Here is a 12,853-nt window from a genome sequence, read left to right as displayed (position 1 = left end):
ACGTCACTGGCCCAAGGTCTTACTCCAGAATCAGAACAGTGGGAATTCTCCTTATGGCATCTCAGACCCTCAGTCTTTGCTCCATCGATCACCCTGCACTTTTCTCCCACCGTGCCAGACACTTCCACGGGACACCTTTGGCTTTACACAATCATTGTGATTTGTACAACAAATGGCATATTCCACTTAGGTTATTTCAAAAGAAGAAAAATATATTTTCTTGAAACCAGTAAGCACAGCAAACCTTCATAAGATAAAAAGAATTAAAAAGCTAATAGATCATGGATTTGTACACAGATATGTGAAGGTGATAAGAAGACTTGAAATACATCCTCTACAACCCCACCCTTATCTTGACCTCTCTCACTTCAGAACTTGCCAGTCCAGGCGTGCCCTTGTCCCCAACCCTGACCTCTGTGGGATCTTGCTGCAGGCCCTGTCCTGATGGCTTTGCTGGTATTCCATTTGCTGATGCCAGTTGTCTCTGTTACCATCAGCCTTCTGCCAGCTGAACCGAGAACTAGCTTGGCCTCAGGACCTTACCCAAAGACAAATGGGGAAAGAGGGCTTTGTCTTTCCCCATTTTCACGCTTAAAGTGTTACCAGTCCTTGACTCATGGTCATCGAAACCACTTTTACCTGTAACAAAGGCAAAATGGAGAATACCGTGTGTTCTCTATCAATGCCACATTTATCTGTGACTCCTAGACTCTTTCTGAACCAACGTATGGTTTGTAGTCAGCAGAGATAAAGTGACCATCTGCTAATATGTGCATATGGCCCGTTCTCCAGCTCACCCCAGGTGGACCCTGCCTGAATATCAGATTAGCGTGAGCCCTCTGTGTGCTCTAGCCACACTCAGCAGGATGGAGTTCTCTGTGCATGCCCCACTGCTGTCTCCAGAACCTGTCTTTGGCATGCCTACCACTCCTTCCATTCTGAATTCCTGTAGGTGTTTGTCCTTTACTCACTGTACAGTATTACACACACCTGTATGTGCCTCCTCCACTACTTTAAGCTACTTGGAGGCTGTAACGTCTTATTCATATTTGTATCCACTCTTGAACATGGTGCTGACACATGGCATATATTCAGTAAAGGAATATAACAGAGCATGTCTCACTGTGAACTGTGAGCATCACACTACAATGTTATATGCTATTCCATTCAGCCTCGTTAAACTGGAGTGTTTTCCAAACTAAAGGGTGTCCAGTATCAGCATTTTAGGTCTGTCTGTAGGGTACTCTCAATAGAGTCAACATTGCATCAAAGATCTGTTCAAATCATACTTGAGAAAGATGTGAAGATTTCTGTTCAGCATCCCAACTTTTGTTTCTTTTTCAGTTGTTTCTTAGTCTGGCCTGTTAGGATGCCTTCATTTGTGTGGTTGGTGAATCTAAAGTGGCTCCTAATGATCCTTACCTCCTATGTTCACCCCTTGTGTAATCCCCTCCCCTTGAACATGAACTGGATTTAGTCACTCACATCTAATGCATAGAATATGGTAGAAGTGCTGGGATGTCGCTTGTCCCGTCTGAGATTAGGTTAAAAAAAGACTGTGGGGCCAGCCCAGTGGCGCAGCAGTTAAGTGCGTATGTTCCACTTCGGCAGCCCGGGGTTCACTGGTTCAGATCCCAGGTGTGGACACAGCACTACTTGGCAAGCCATCCTGTGGTAGGCGTCTCACATATAAAGTAGAGGAGGATGGGCACGGATGTTAGCTCAGAGCCAGTCTTCCTCAGCAAAAAGAGGAGGATTGGCAGCAGTTAGCTCAGGGCTAATCTTCCTATTAAAAAAAAAAACAAAAAAAGACAGTGGCTTCCATCTTGGGCACCCACTCACTCTGAGGAAAGCCAGCTGCCATGTTAGGAGCTGCTCTATGGAGAGTTGCACGTGGCAGAGAACTGAGGGAGCCTCCATCCAATAGCCAGCCAGGAACCGAGGCCCTCAGTCTACTGACCATGAGAACTGAGTCCTGCCAGCAGCCACTAACATGAGCCTGAAGGCAGACCCTCCCTCAGTAGAGCTCATAGTTGAGACCACAGGCCTGATCGACACCTTGATTGCAGACTTGTGAGAGACCTTGAGTCAGAAGTACCCAGCTAAGCTGTGCCCAGATTCCAGTCCCACGGAAACTGTGAGATAATAAATACTTATTGTTTTAAGCCTTTAAGTTTTGAGGAAACTTGTTCTGTAGCAATAGATAAGCAATACAAGTTGCAGGTAAGAGAAACCCATCTCAAACCTACTTAAACAATTTGGAAATCTCTGATCTCCTGGAACAGGAATCTCAGAGTCGGACAGAGTTCGGTGTTAGTTGAATCTGAAGCCTAAAGTTGTCATCAGGGATCAAGGTTCTTTCAGTCTCTTCTCTATATCATCTTTGGGGTTGACTTCCTTCTCACACTGGTATTGAGGGTACTGTGGCTGTTCCATGCATCACAGCTAGACACCAGAGTTTTCAGAGAAAGAAGAGAGACTATTTCTTCCAAGAGTTTCATAGGAAAAGGAAACCTCTCCCCAAACTCCCAACTGCAGAGCTTCTCTCATGTCTCAGTGACCACAGTTGGATAATATGCTGACCCAGTGCCTGATAAGAATAGAATGACCTTCAATAAGTCAGGCCCATCCTGACAGCTTGGGATGGGGTCAGCTTTCCCTGAGGTGTATGGAAGTCACTGGCCAACACTAGAGCTCTGTTAGTTGGAAATGTGGGGAATGCATGCTGCATGAACAGTCAACGGTGTCCCCTACAGTCACGTTGCATCCTTCAGTTTGGTTGCAGTCTAGAGAATGTAAGACATGTTATGAGTCAATGTAGAGAGAGGATTGTGTGCCAATGGTGAAGATCAAGTGAGGGATGCAAAGACAGTGTGGCCAAGCATCTGAAAGTCAAAAGTCGCCGAGGAACCACTCTCCCTGTGGAACAATTTCAACACATGACTGGCCATTTCAGGCCTGGCCTCCACCTACATTTCTCATTTCTTGCTTTTGAAGACCAGAGGAGTTACTGGACATGTTACTGATGTTAGAATGTGCCCATTAGTACTCAGAGACTAAAGGGTTTGGTTTCTGGACAATCTTAGTAGCTAAGAGGATAACATAATCAGATTGATGAAGTTATATGTCCAACATACCAATCTTTGGAATCCTGTATCTCATTTAAAATCACTTCCCACTATAGGTATAATTTTCGTTCTTCTGAAGTGAGCTTACAGTAGACAAAATTCAGCCTTTTCAAAGTCGACTTGGGGCAAGGGTGAAGCTTTGTGTGCCCAAAGATCAAGGACTTGTCCTCTGCCATCACCTGGTGCAGAATTGAGGTTCTTTTTGCCTGATCTATGCTGTCAACTTCTTCCTGGCAGCCATGGCCAGGCCAGCTGGTAGAGTCTTAGTTGGTAAATACTAATTGTACATATGGGAGAAGAATGATTAAGCTATGTAACTTCTCAAAGTCTTATGGCACAAAGGTCATCCTGAATGGGTCTTTGGTGATATGTTTGAGCTTTTCTAGCATAATTGTAACAACAGTGTAATAGAGTGTTTCCCTGGTCTGTGTTCTGTAATCTTTTTGTTTCTTATCAATAAGCTTTCATATTAACCTTTAGATCTCTAACCATGTACGTAGATGCTTTATGTGCATGTCTAAACCAATATAATTGTGCATATGGATTTTTTCCCCATAGCTTTCTAATCAGTTGGCTTTCTGCTGTCATTTGATTTCTGTTGAACCTTCATTGTCAATCCTGATGATGGAGCCTATCCTACTAGTTGCATTGAATTGTTTACCAGATTTGCAGTGCTGATTCTGATCACGCTATTAACAGGTCATCACTTACTTATTTCAGTAAGAAGACCCTGGGGATTTAAAGATCAATGCATTTAGAGCTCAAATTACAGATCCTCAGTTTGCTTTATAGTTTTTAAATTAAACTCTCCAATGACTGTCATTTTCTTATACATTTTCCTACACCAGGCTTGAGCAAATCAGTCTTCCTCAGTTATACATTTCTAGGGTAATTGGCAAAGGATTTTAAAGACATAGAGGGAAAATAGATCATTGTCTCCTGTGCTAAATGATATGTAGAGTTAAAGCCCCACCAGTGAGAAACTTCGTGATGTTTCTAGCTGATTGGTTTTCAATTTGAGAACAAGTGTCCCATTCTAAAGAACTTCAAGGAAATTCCAAAATAAGGAAATGAGAGAAATAAGCCATCCATTTTCAATTAGAAGATGGTAATTTGAGTTTGCTCAGTGTAAAATTAACAATAATAGGAAGTCACATTTTAGGCAGTGTGACTCAGCAGAAGAACTGAGAATTTAGAAATATCTGGAGTACAGCTCTTGGGTTTATTGGCAAATGGCTGTAACGAAATTCCCCCATTCCTGGACCAGATCTCACTGAAGGCTTGGGCTCAGCGAACAGCCGTGAGCTTGTCTGAGCAGAGAGCAGTAAGCTAGGCAGGAGCTGGAACATGATGCCCCTTAAGTTGGGACCAATCCTCTTTAAGGTCACCTAACATCGTATTCTAAAATTTGAACCAAAATTAAACATTTTTCCTGTTTTAAAACAAAGTAGTTAATCCTAAAGCTAGTGACACAAATACAACAATTCTGGCAGTCTTGTTTGTCATGGAAGCCCCCTTAAGCCCTGCAGATGTGTGAACCTCGGAGCAAGCCCAGGGAAGCACTCCTGCTCTTGTCTCATGTTTATTTGCTGCCTTCCTTCCTGTGGCAGGAGAGCCAGCCACACAGCTGCTTCTGCGGCCATGGGAAAGGGCACAGCATCCAGGGATACAGGAAGTGGATGGTGCGCAAGGGGCCTTTCACATAAAATGGAAGGAAGTTGGTGGCTGTGGGGCAGAGTCTGTCCCTATCCAGAAGTACATGAGAAAAACTGGAACTAATTTTTAGCCTGTTATGATTGTACCTTGAAAACCGTTAAATCCACCTAATAGGAACTAGAGATTGAATGCCACTTAGAAGCAAAGCAATGAGAATCATGATAGAGCTATGCGTAGCATTAAATAAGATCTCATGAACTTATTTCCTTTGATGATTATTTTTTAGCCGTTTATTTACAAGCTACTATGTCCCTGACTTGAGAATTAAAGAACGTAGTGACAACTCAGTGGAGGAAGTGTGTGCTGGACCTAGCTCACGCCAGCTGGGGAGTACAGATTGTTGAAATTTCAGAGATTTTGCAAGCTAATTGCTAAACGGAATCTTTATTAAAAAATAAATTATGTAAGCTTACAATTAAATAATATTAAAAGCAAATACTGAAAACTCATCACTTCCTATTTATTTTACTACATTTCACTGTTTCTGTGTTCTTGAGGTTATTTACATATGTTCAGTCAATATGATTCAATAATATATAATAGGTATAACAGTGAAAATACTATTTAACAGTATGCTGTTGCATCTCTTCCCAGCACTACATTCAGCAACTGATGTCAATAGCTAGAAATGAACTATGGAGGGAGTATTTATAACATGAAAATTGGCAAAGGTTACATATCAGGGCTTGATTTGTTGTCTTGTTAATTGTCTAGAGACAATTGTAAGAGAGTGATTGGTAAGTATTAATAATGCAGATTAACTATAAAAGCATGTCATATCAGTAGACAATGCATTGTTAAGAGCACAAAAAAAAGTTGAAGTATTGTCTTTCCATTCTCCTAAAACCATTATCCAATTCAGCAAAGTCATTCATGTGATTGATAAACAAGCTCCAACATATGTCTTCATGGTTTCATTTTCATCATACTGCTTAATATAAAATTATCAGTCTACATTCGTGTTGAAACTACTCATGTCTGCCAATAATAATAGTAGGTTGGCTACAGATAAAAGTTTGGCAAAAATTGATAAAAGCATTCTGTGAGAATCAATTGGTTACATAGCATTTACAACAGAGTATTGTATATTTTATTGTTACTTGTAAATTTTGTGCTACCCTTCCTTTATATCAGTAAAATTTTATCTATCTATCCCTTTTATTTTTTCCAGAAAGCTGGTTACTAACCATTTGCCAACCTACCACTGCAAAGGAATAGCAAATATAAATAGGAGTGCTGAAAGGAAGTAAAATTATTTAGTTAAGAAAACTGGTGGCAAATTTGTCTTTGATTTTCATGTCACTGCCCAAGCACTGAGCTGATACAAATAATGACAGTGATGTTTGTGTCTCTTGAAGCTTTATAAAGTCAGCTTAGGCATAAAACCTAATTTTTTTTAATCTCAAGAGTTTTAAGAACTTCTTTTTGGATTCATGTAAATTTAAGTTCTTCCCAGAAGTAAGTAATGGACATCTTGATTTTTCAAGAATGGTTCAAGATTTTTACTAAATATCATTGCTTTGTTTTTTCGTAAAAGTTAAATAGAGATTGTGAACCAAGCATTCCTTTACTGATAATCATCTTCTAAACTGTTGTCTTAAGGATTATTGTGAGATGATATGAATTCAGGCTCGGCCCTTCTTTACTGTAACCCCATCCCTCGAGGCCTACCGGGGCTTAAGCTACTCGCATGGAATGATCCTTTATCGGATGGGTCAGTCTCTCCCGAGAGAAAATAGCAACACTCAGGAGGGGTTTGCGCCTTAGAAACAGTTGATCTCACCATGCATTTGCAGGTGCTGTCTTTCCCAATTCAGTACATCAATCAATATTTTCTGAGTTTGTGCTGAGCCCTACTCAGTATCAGCATTATCAAGGTTGGGGAGACTGATCTGTAATTGAGGGCTTCATGAAACAATATTATCTGTCTTTCCCTGAAGCTCTGCAAGTAGCTTAGACTTTTTTTCCAAGAGGTAAGAAACAGCTTTTCCTATCAGCTGGTGGGTGACTCTGCCTGCAAGGACTTTAAGCTTTCATATCAAACCCAAATAATTTTACGTGACAACCTAAAAGACAGCAGTGAGTGCAGTGAAGCTTATGATAAAGTTCTTCCCAGGGACAGAATTGTACATGTTGGATCAATAGAGCCTTTTAACAACTGACATAGACAAAGACTGAAAGGAAATGGGAGAAACAGTAGTAATACGGTTTGGTTTGGCCCAGACATCATTCGCTATGCAGTGTTAAATCCCCAGGGGTTTGAAGATGAAGGAGAACGGTGATATATTTTGCCAGAGTTTGCGTTCATATTCTGTCATTTATTTTCCCCCACAGTTTATTGCTGTGCATCATTCCCTACTCATGCCAAGCGCTTCTGATGGATGGCCCCTTCCTGGAGCTCCATACTTCTGACTTTTCCCTGTGCCTCTGCTGTCCTGACTCTGATTCTCCTGTTGTTCGTTCTTCCACCTGTCAGCATAAAAGGGCTCATTTGTACACCCACAATTTACTTTCTTTAGAATTTACATATAAACACGTAAACAATAGAGATTTGTTTGACTAAAGTTCCTATTTCTTTGTAGGAGGTAAAGACTTTTACATGTAAATTCTAAGTTGATAATATTGACCTGTCTGAAATTTCCCTTTTGGGAAATTTATCTTTGATAAGTTTGATAAATGGATGTATTTCTATTAAGAACCATGCTTTATTTTAATTCATTATTCATATATTTCTTATTTGATATTTGGTTATAGAATGTCTTCTTCATTTTCCTTTAAACTAGATTGTGTCCATAAATTGACCAGTGGACTCAGTTTGGAAAGAACTTAAATATTCTGTTTACCTGGTAAAACTAAGTGCCTAAGCACGTGAGCGATAAATATAATCTGGAGGAATGCATAACTCATGGTATGTATCTGTCCATTCAGGGATACATAGGACTCAACTTTTTTGTAAGTGTTTTTCAGGTTTTCCTATTACTGTGTTCCCCACCATTTAGACAGTTTACAAACAGGAAACAAAGGAGGAAGAAGGATGTGTCTCATTTCATCTCTTCATTTTGCCTTCATTCACCCATTTCTTCACCAAACCCGGAGTACTCACTTGATGCCAGGCATTATGCCAACCTCGGGGGCTATTACAATGAATAGCGCATAGCCTCTGCCCTTGGATTTTACTTACCTGTGGCTCCCCACGTGAAAAGAAGTACCAGTGTTTCCATGTGATAAATACTAGACTGGAGGTTTGTACAATGGTAATGATGACGAAGGGTGTAACCACCGTGTCTGCACTGGGGTGTTGCCTGCTCTTCCTAGAGTGTGAGATCCTTCTCCCCTCTTGAGAAAACCCATCCAGTTGCTGAGAATTCATCACCTCGGCAGCCCTCAGACAGACAGAGCAGGTGAAAATAATCATGTTAAGATTCAGGGTTTAGGAATAAAGAAGACTTGCTTGCTTTGATTAATTTTTATTATTGTGCGAAGATGCATTGGAACCGGAGAGGCTTGTTATGTTTCTCTCCAAAAAATTTTTTAAATGTTATTACTCAAAGTAAGAAAAAAGAATCAGTAAGTGTTTTTTACTTGTGATGACAGTTGTCTGGTTGATCACAGTGCAAATGTTAGCATTGACTAAAGTAGGAATTATCACAGCTGATATTGGTATTAATAATAGAGAAATATAAGCTAGATCTTACAGAAATAGGTAGCTAGAGCTGTATATAGCCAATCTAGTGCCATGTATTGGTGAAAACAAAGTTACAGAAATTACTCGCAAGGAAATATAGAATGAGTTAGAAAGTGCCTTTTTTTCGCATTGAAATAAAAAACTTTTGTCTGATAAGTAGCAGTCATTTGACCTCAAATCATTAAATGGGGAGAGTATAAACAAGAAAAGGTAACGTTTACCTAAATGTTGGGGGAAGCATCAGGATTTATGACCCAGACATTAAACGTTGTAGAAGATTGTATATAATTACAGCAATAAGCATTTGTGTAAGAGGTAGCTATTACGCAGAAGAAAGATGGCAGTAGAAAATCTCAAGGCAAAAAATTAGAACAGGGGAAAGTGGTATTGCTCATAGAATTATTGGTTAGAGAGAGAATATATAATGAAAGAAATGTTTCAAACTCTACTGAAAAACAATGAGGAATAGATGTCGGCAGGGGTCAAACACAACAGAGCTACACCAATTTACATGACGATTAGAGTTCAACCATGGCACCTCTGATTTAGTGGATCATGAAGTTACCAAAGACATAGATTTTTCACAATACCTCAGGGATCTCTATCACCAAGTTGGCCAGATACACAGCTGGGTAAAATTCAGGGCAATTGGATGAACAAGTTTCAGAGATCTAGAAATGTCATGACACTATACTAACCAGCATTAGAATCTTCTAAGAATCAGACAAAGTAATTTCAGTGAAACATTTTTTTCTCGAGGCACTTACATTTCAGACAGGTCTTCATTTCTGGCTCACCTCAGAATCCATCCCTCCTTGTGGGTCATTTATTCTCCTTATAAGCCGACGGGAGAACTATCCGTTTCTTTTCTCCATAATGTTACACATACTGTCAAGAGTTATACTAAAAGAAAACAGATTTGAGGTAGTTCATATTTTCTAAGCAGAGAGACACAAATCAAGCAGACCTGCTGACTGCCTGGTCCCATACAAGTTCACAGAGGAGTCCTTCATGACACCTGTTCTGTAGCAAGGGCTAAGGTAAAAGAAAAATTAAATGTATATTGTTTTTCAACTGTAATTGGCTTAAATTCTTACATTTTTATGATAGAGACCATGTCAACATTGGTCAATGGAACATGCTATAATTTCTAAACTGTAATCCAGTTTATATGAAAATGTTTCCCATCTCACTTCACTGGCGCTTTTGACCTTTTCGTATGAACGTTCTAAAATTATTTAGTTATAAATAAATACTCCTAGTTCTACAGATGAAACAATTTGGAAAATTCTTAGTATAGTTTAGGCACTGGCATTTAATTTTAGCACCCATTAGAATCAATCACACATTACATCTGTGTTTGTGATGCTTATCAACTGCTAATTTTCACAGTTTTCATGTTAATTTGAGTCCATAATATGATACTGTTTGTTCACAACTTTCATAACTCATGTAATCTGATTCAAAACGTATCCATATGCAGACTAATGTTATCCATAGCAAAACAAACTTTTCTACCACAGGGATAGGATTACATCTTCCAGACTTTCCAAGAGGAGATGAGGGCCCTCCATACAAGTGTTGAAGGTATCTTGAATCAGCACAACCAATTATAAATTGTCCAGGAATTAATCCACTTACAGAGCACTTACTTCTTTTCTCCCCTCTGAATAGTGTGTGTATGTGTGTGTGCGTGTGCGTGTGTGTTTTAACTGTTTCGTCATTCATACCCAAAGAATGTAGAGCAAGAGAAAAACCCAAAATAGTTTTGCTGCTTGTTAGTCGCCATGGTAAAACAACAACAAGCAAACTTCAGATGTCTCAGTGAACACAAAGGTCCGAGTCTTAAATGAGATGAGGTGCAAGGAGTCATCTCTAGTTTGAGCTCCATGCTTTATTTGTCACCAAAAGCAACACAGAATTGGTAGCCCTTCTACCCAAAACTCTCTTCGCTGGAAAACTGCAAGATTAAACTCTTCCACACTTTCTGTGTTTATTCTGCCCTTAAATGCTTCATACAACCCTTCTTTTTCCTTCTTCTTAAGAAAATAATAAACTTTTATTACTATGGATGAAGCTGTGTAAAAGTTAGAAAGTTGTATCTGCCCATGTCCTTCAGTAAAGAAAAAAAGAAAAGGAGAAAAACAAAAAGAGATGAGAGCTACTGAAATTATTTGGACTGGCTACATTATTTCCAGGGTGATAACTCTCCTATCTGGCTTTCAGGGAGAAAAGTGAAGGGAAAAAGTAACCAATTTGTAATCTAAGTAAGAATGCAATAGCCAATGTACGTTGTACTTTTTCCTTTGGCACGTAAGTAACTAGGGTTAAAGAGAAAGTGTATCCTTGTATGCTTTGTATGAGTAAGAAGTGGTAATGAGGAATATAAAGACTTCCTAAATGCACAAATTCTAAATCAAAGGTGAAAATGGATAGCGGGTTGCCATATCTGGCCCACAGATGTGTCCCCTTTGCCGGGGAAAGTTGCGAATATGAAGTCAGATTTGCCTTGAAGTTCTGTCTCTTCTGGAATGTGTAAGCAGTCTTCCGTGTTGGCTCTTGTTTCTTCAGGGCTGGCCAGGACCTCCCCGTGCACCACGCACCATGCACCACGCCATCCCCAAGGCCCCAACAACCTGGGAATCCATTTGATTTATCCTTATTCTTGGGCTATTGTTTTCCCAATAGGAGAATGAAGGGGAAAGTGATTATGTCTTACAGTCAGGCTCCTGATTCTAAGTGGACAAGAAGAAGCACAAACCTGCAGAGCTGCAGTTTCAGGAAGAATGAGAGAAAGGTGGGGTTCTTGGTGGAAGTAAAGAACATTGGTACCGCTGGCCTGTTTCTCTCGTTGACGTTTTCTGCCTAAATCCTCTTGTGTGTTTCCAGCAACCTCCCTCTCTGTCATGTTTTTTTCCCACCCACCTGGTCATCTCTTGTGCAGGCACACCCGAGATCTGCACCCACAGAGATGTGATTGACAGAGCTGGGAAGGGAAAGCCTTGGAAGGCAGGATTTGCCTTTTGCATGTGCCACCCGTCTTTTCACTTCTCACGTCACAGTTGTCACACGAATAAGAATAGAGTGGTACCCTCCTGAGGGCCAGGGTGTACTAAGTCTGACCTGTCACTCCCTGGATGGATGGCCTGCATTTGGGGCCTTTGGGCTCAATGACTCAAAAAGTATGCTTGAAGACTGAGTTCAGTGACCATAAAAGAGGAGAAAATGGTTTTAATTTGAGATTTTTATCTCTTGGAATTATAAGTCTCTATTTAGTATTGCAAATTGAACTATAAGAAGAAAATTGATGGGAATTGGCAGTTTTTATGTTTTATTTTTCGCCATTTAACAGCTTTGCTGATATATAATTGGCCCACAAAAAAATTACATATGTGTAAAGAAAGTATATCATTTGATAAGTTTGACACTTGTATATACCCTTGAAACCATCACCACAATCAAGACAGTAAAACATATCCAACACCCTCAGAAGTTTCCTCATGTCCCTTTGTACTCATTTTTAGTCTGTGTGTATATGTGTATGTGTGCACAAATAAAATATATGCATAACTATATAGATTACCTTATGACCATAAATCTAATGTGAAAAGCTAGCAAAGTATAATTTTTAGCACTGAAATTCTAAATTAATTGAGAAGTAAGGCCCTATTAGGGAAGTGTTAAAATACAGAACATCGTGTTAAAATTGATGACTTTAATGAAAAAGTTGCATATTGATCTGAGGGTGTGGAAAACCGGTCACAACATTTTTGGCCAGAGCAGTGTTTGAATACATTATTTGTGAAATATAGATACACACAAACGTGCACACAAGAGCCATTGAACTATTCTCCTCTATGCAAGTTTTCAAGATGAAACAAAAGATTGTTCTCAGCTGCATAATTTTCTGCTGCTAAAAAGGCACAAGTGTGTGAATTAGCTCATGTTTACTAACGGTCGCTGAAAGGAGGTCAGCCCCAGGCCTCTGCTGCTCTCACTAGCTCAGGAACCACTGACCAGGAGGGCTGGCTCTAACCGGGAGTCAGCTACCCTCTGCAGGGAGGCGAGGAGGTGGGGCCAGCCACCGGGCAATACCTGCGCCAGGCTCTGCGGCAGGGGCCAGCTCCCCTCCACTCACCGTCTCTGCCAGGTTAGCAAGCAGTTTAAGGGGCCAGCTTGTTAACAGGAATGGAGCTTCCAGGATAACAAGGGGCTTTACCCACTTATTTCAACCACCAGGGGGAGCCCTGACTACCCCATTGACAGTCTTGTGGAGAAAGGAAACAAAGACGCAGAAAATAAACATCAGGACTTTAAGTTTATG

General features: G+C 40.2%; 1 protein-coding gene across 17 annotated transcripts in view; it reads left to right on the top strand.

The window, feature by feature from the left end:
- The window catches only part of COBL (cordon-bleu WH2 repeat protein), a 277,939-nt gene that overhangs the window by 207,176 nt on the left and 57,910 nt on the right, over window positions 1-12,853 (top strand). Inside the window, exon 8 of one of the 17 annotated variants that reach the window (XM_070264447.1) lies at window positions 7,179-8,685. The exons of the other annotated variants lie outside the window; for them this stretch is intronic. Within the exon in view, the coding sequence (XP_070120548.1) occupies window positions 7,179-7,222 (44 nt within the window). The 3' untranslated portion in view covers window positions 7,223-8,685. Of the gene's footprint in view, window positions 1-7,178; window positions 8,686-12,853 lie in introns of those variants that run through there. 17 annotated transcript variants of the gene reach the window in all.

Source organism: Equus caballus, chromosome 4 (assembly GCF_041296265.1).
Source record: "Equus caballus isolate H_3958 breed thoroughbred chromosome 4, TB-T2T, whole genome shotgun sequence".
Lineage (NCBI taxonomy): Eukaryota > Metazoa > Chordata > Mammalia > Perissodactyla > Equidae > Equus > Equus caballus.
Note: the sequence above shows the minus strand (reverse complement) of the source record. Positions and strands in the feature narration are given on the sequence as shown.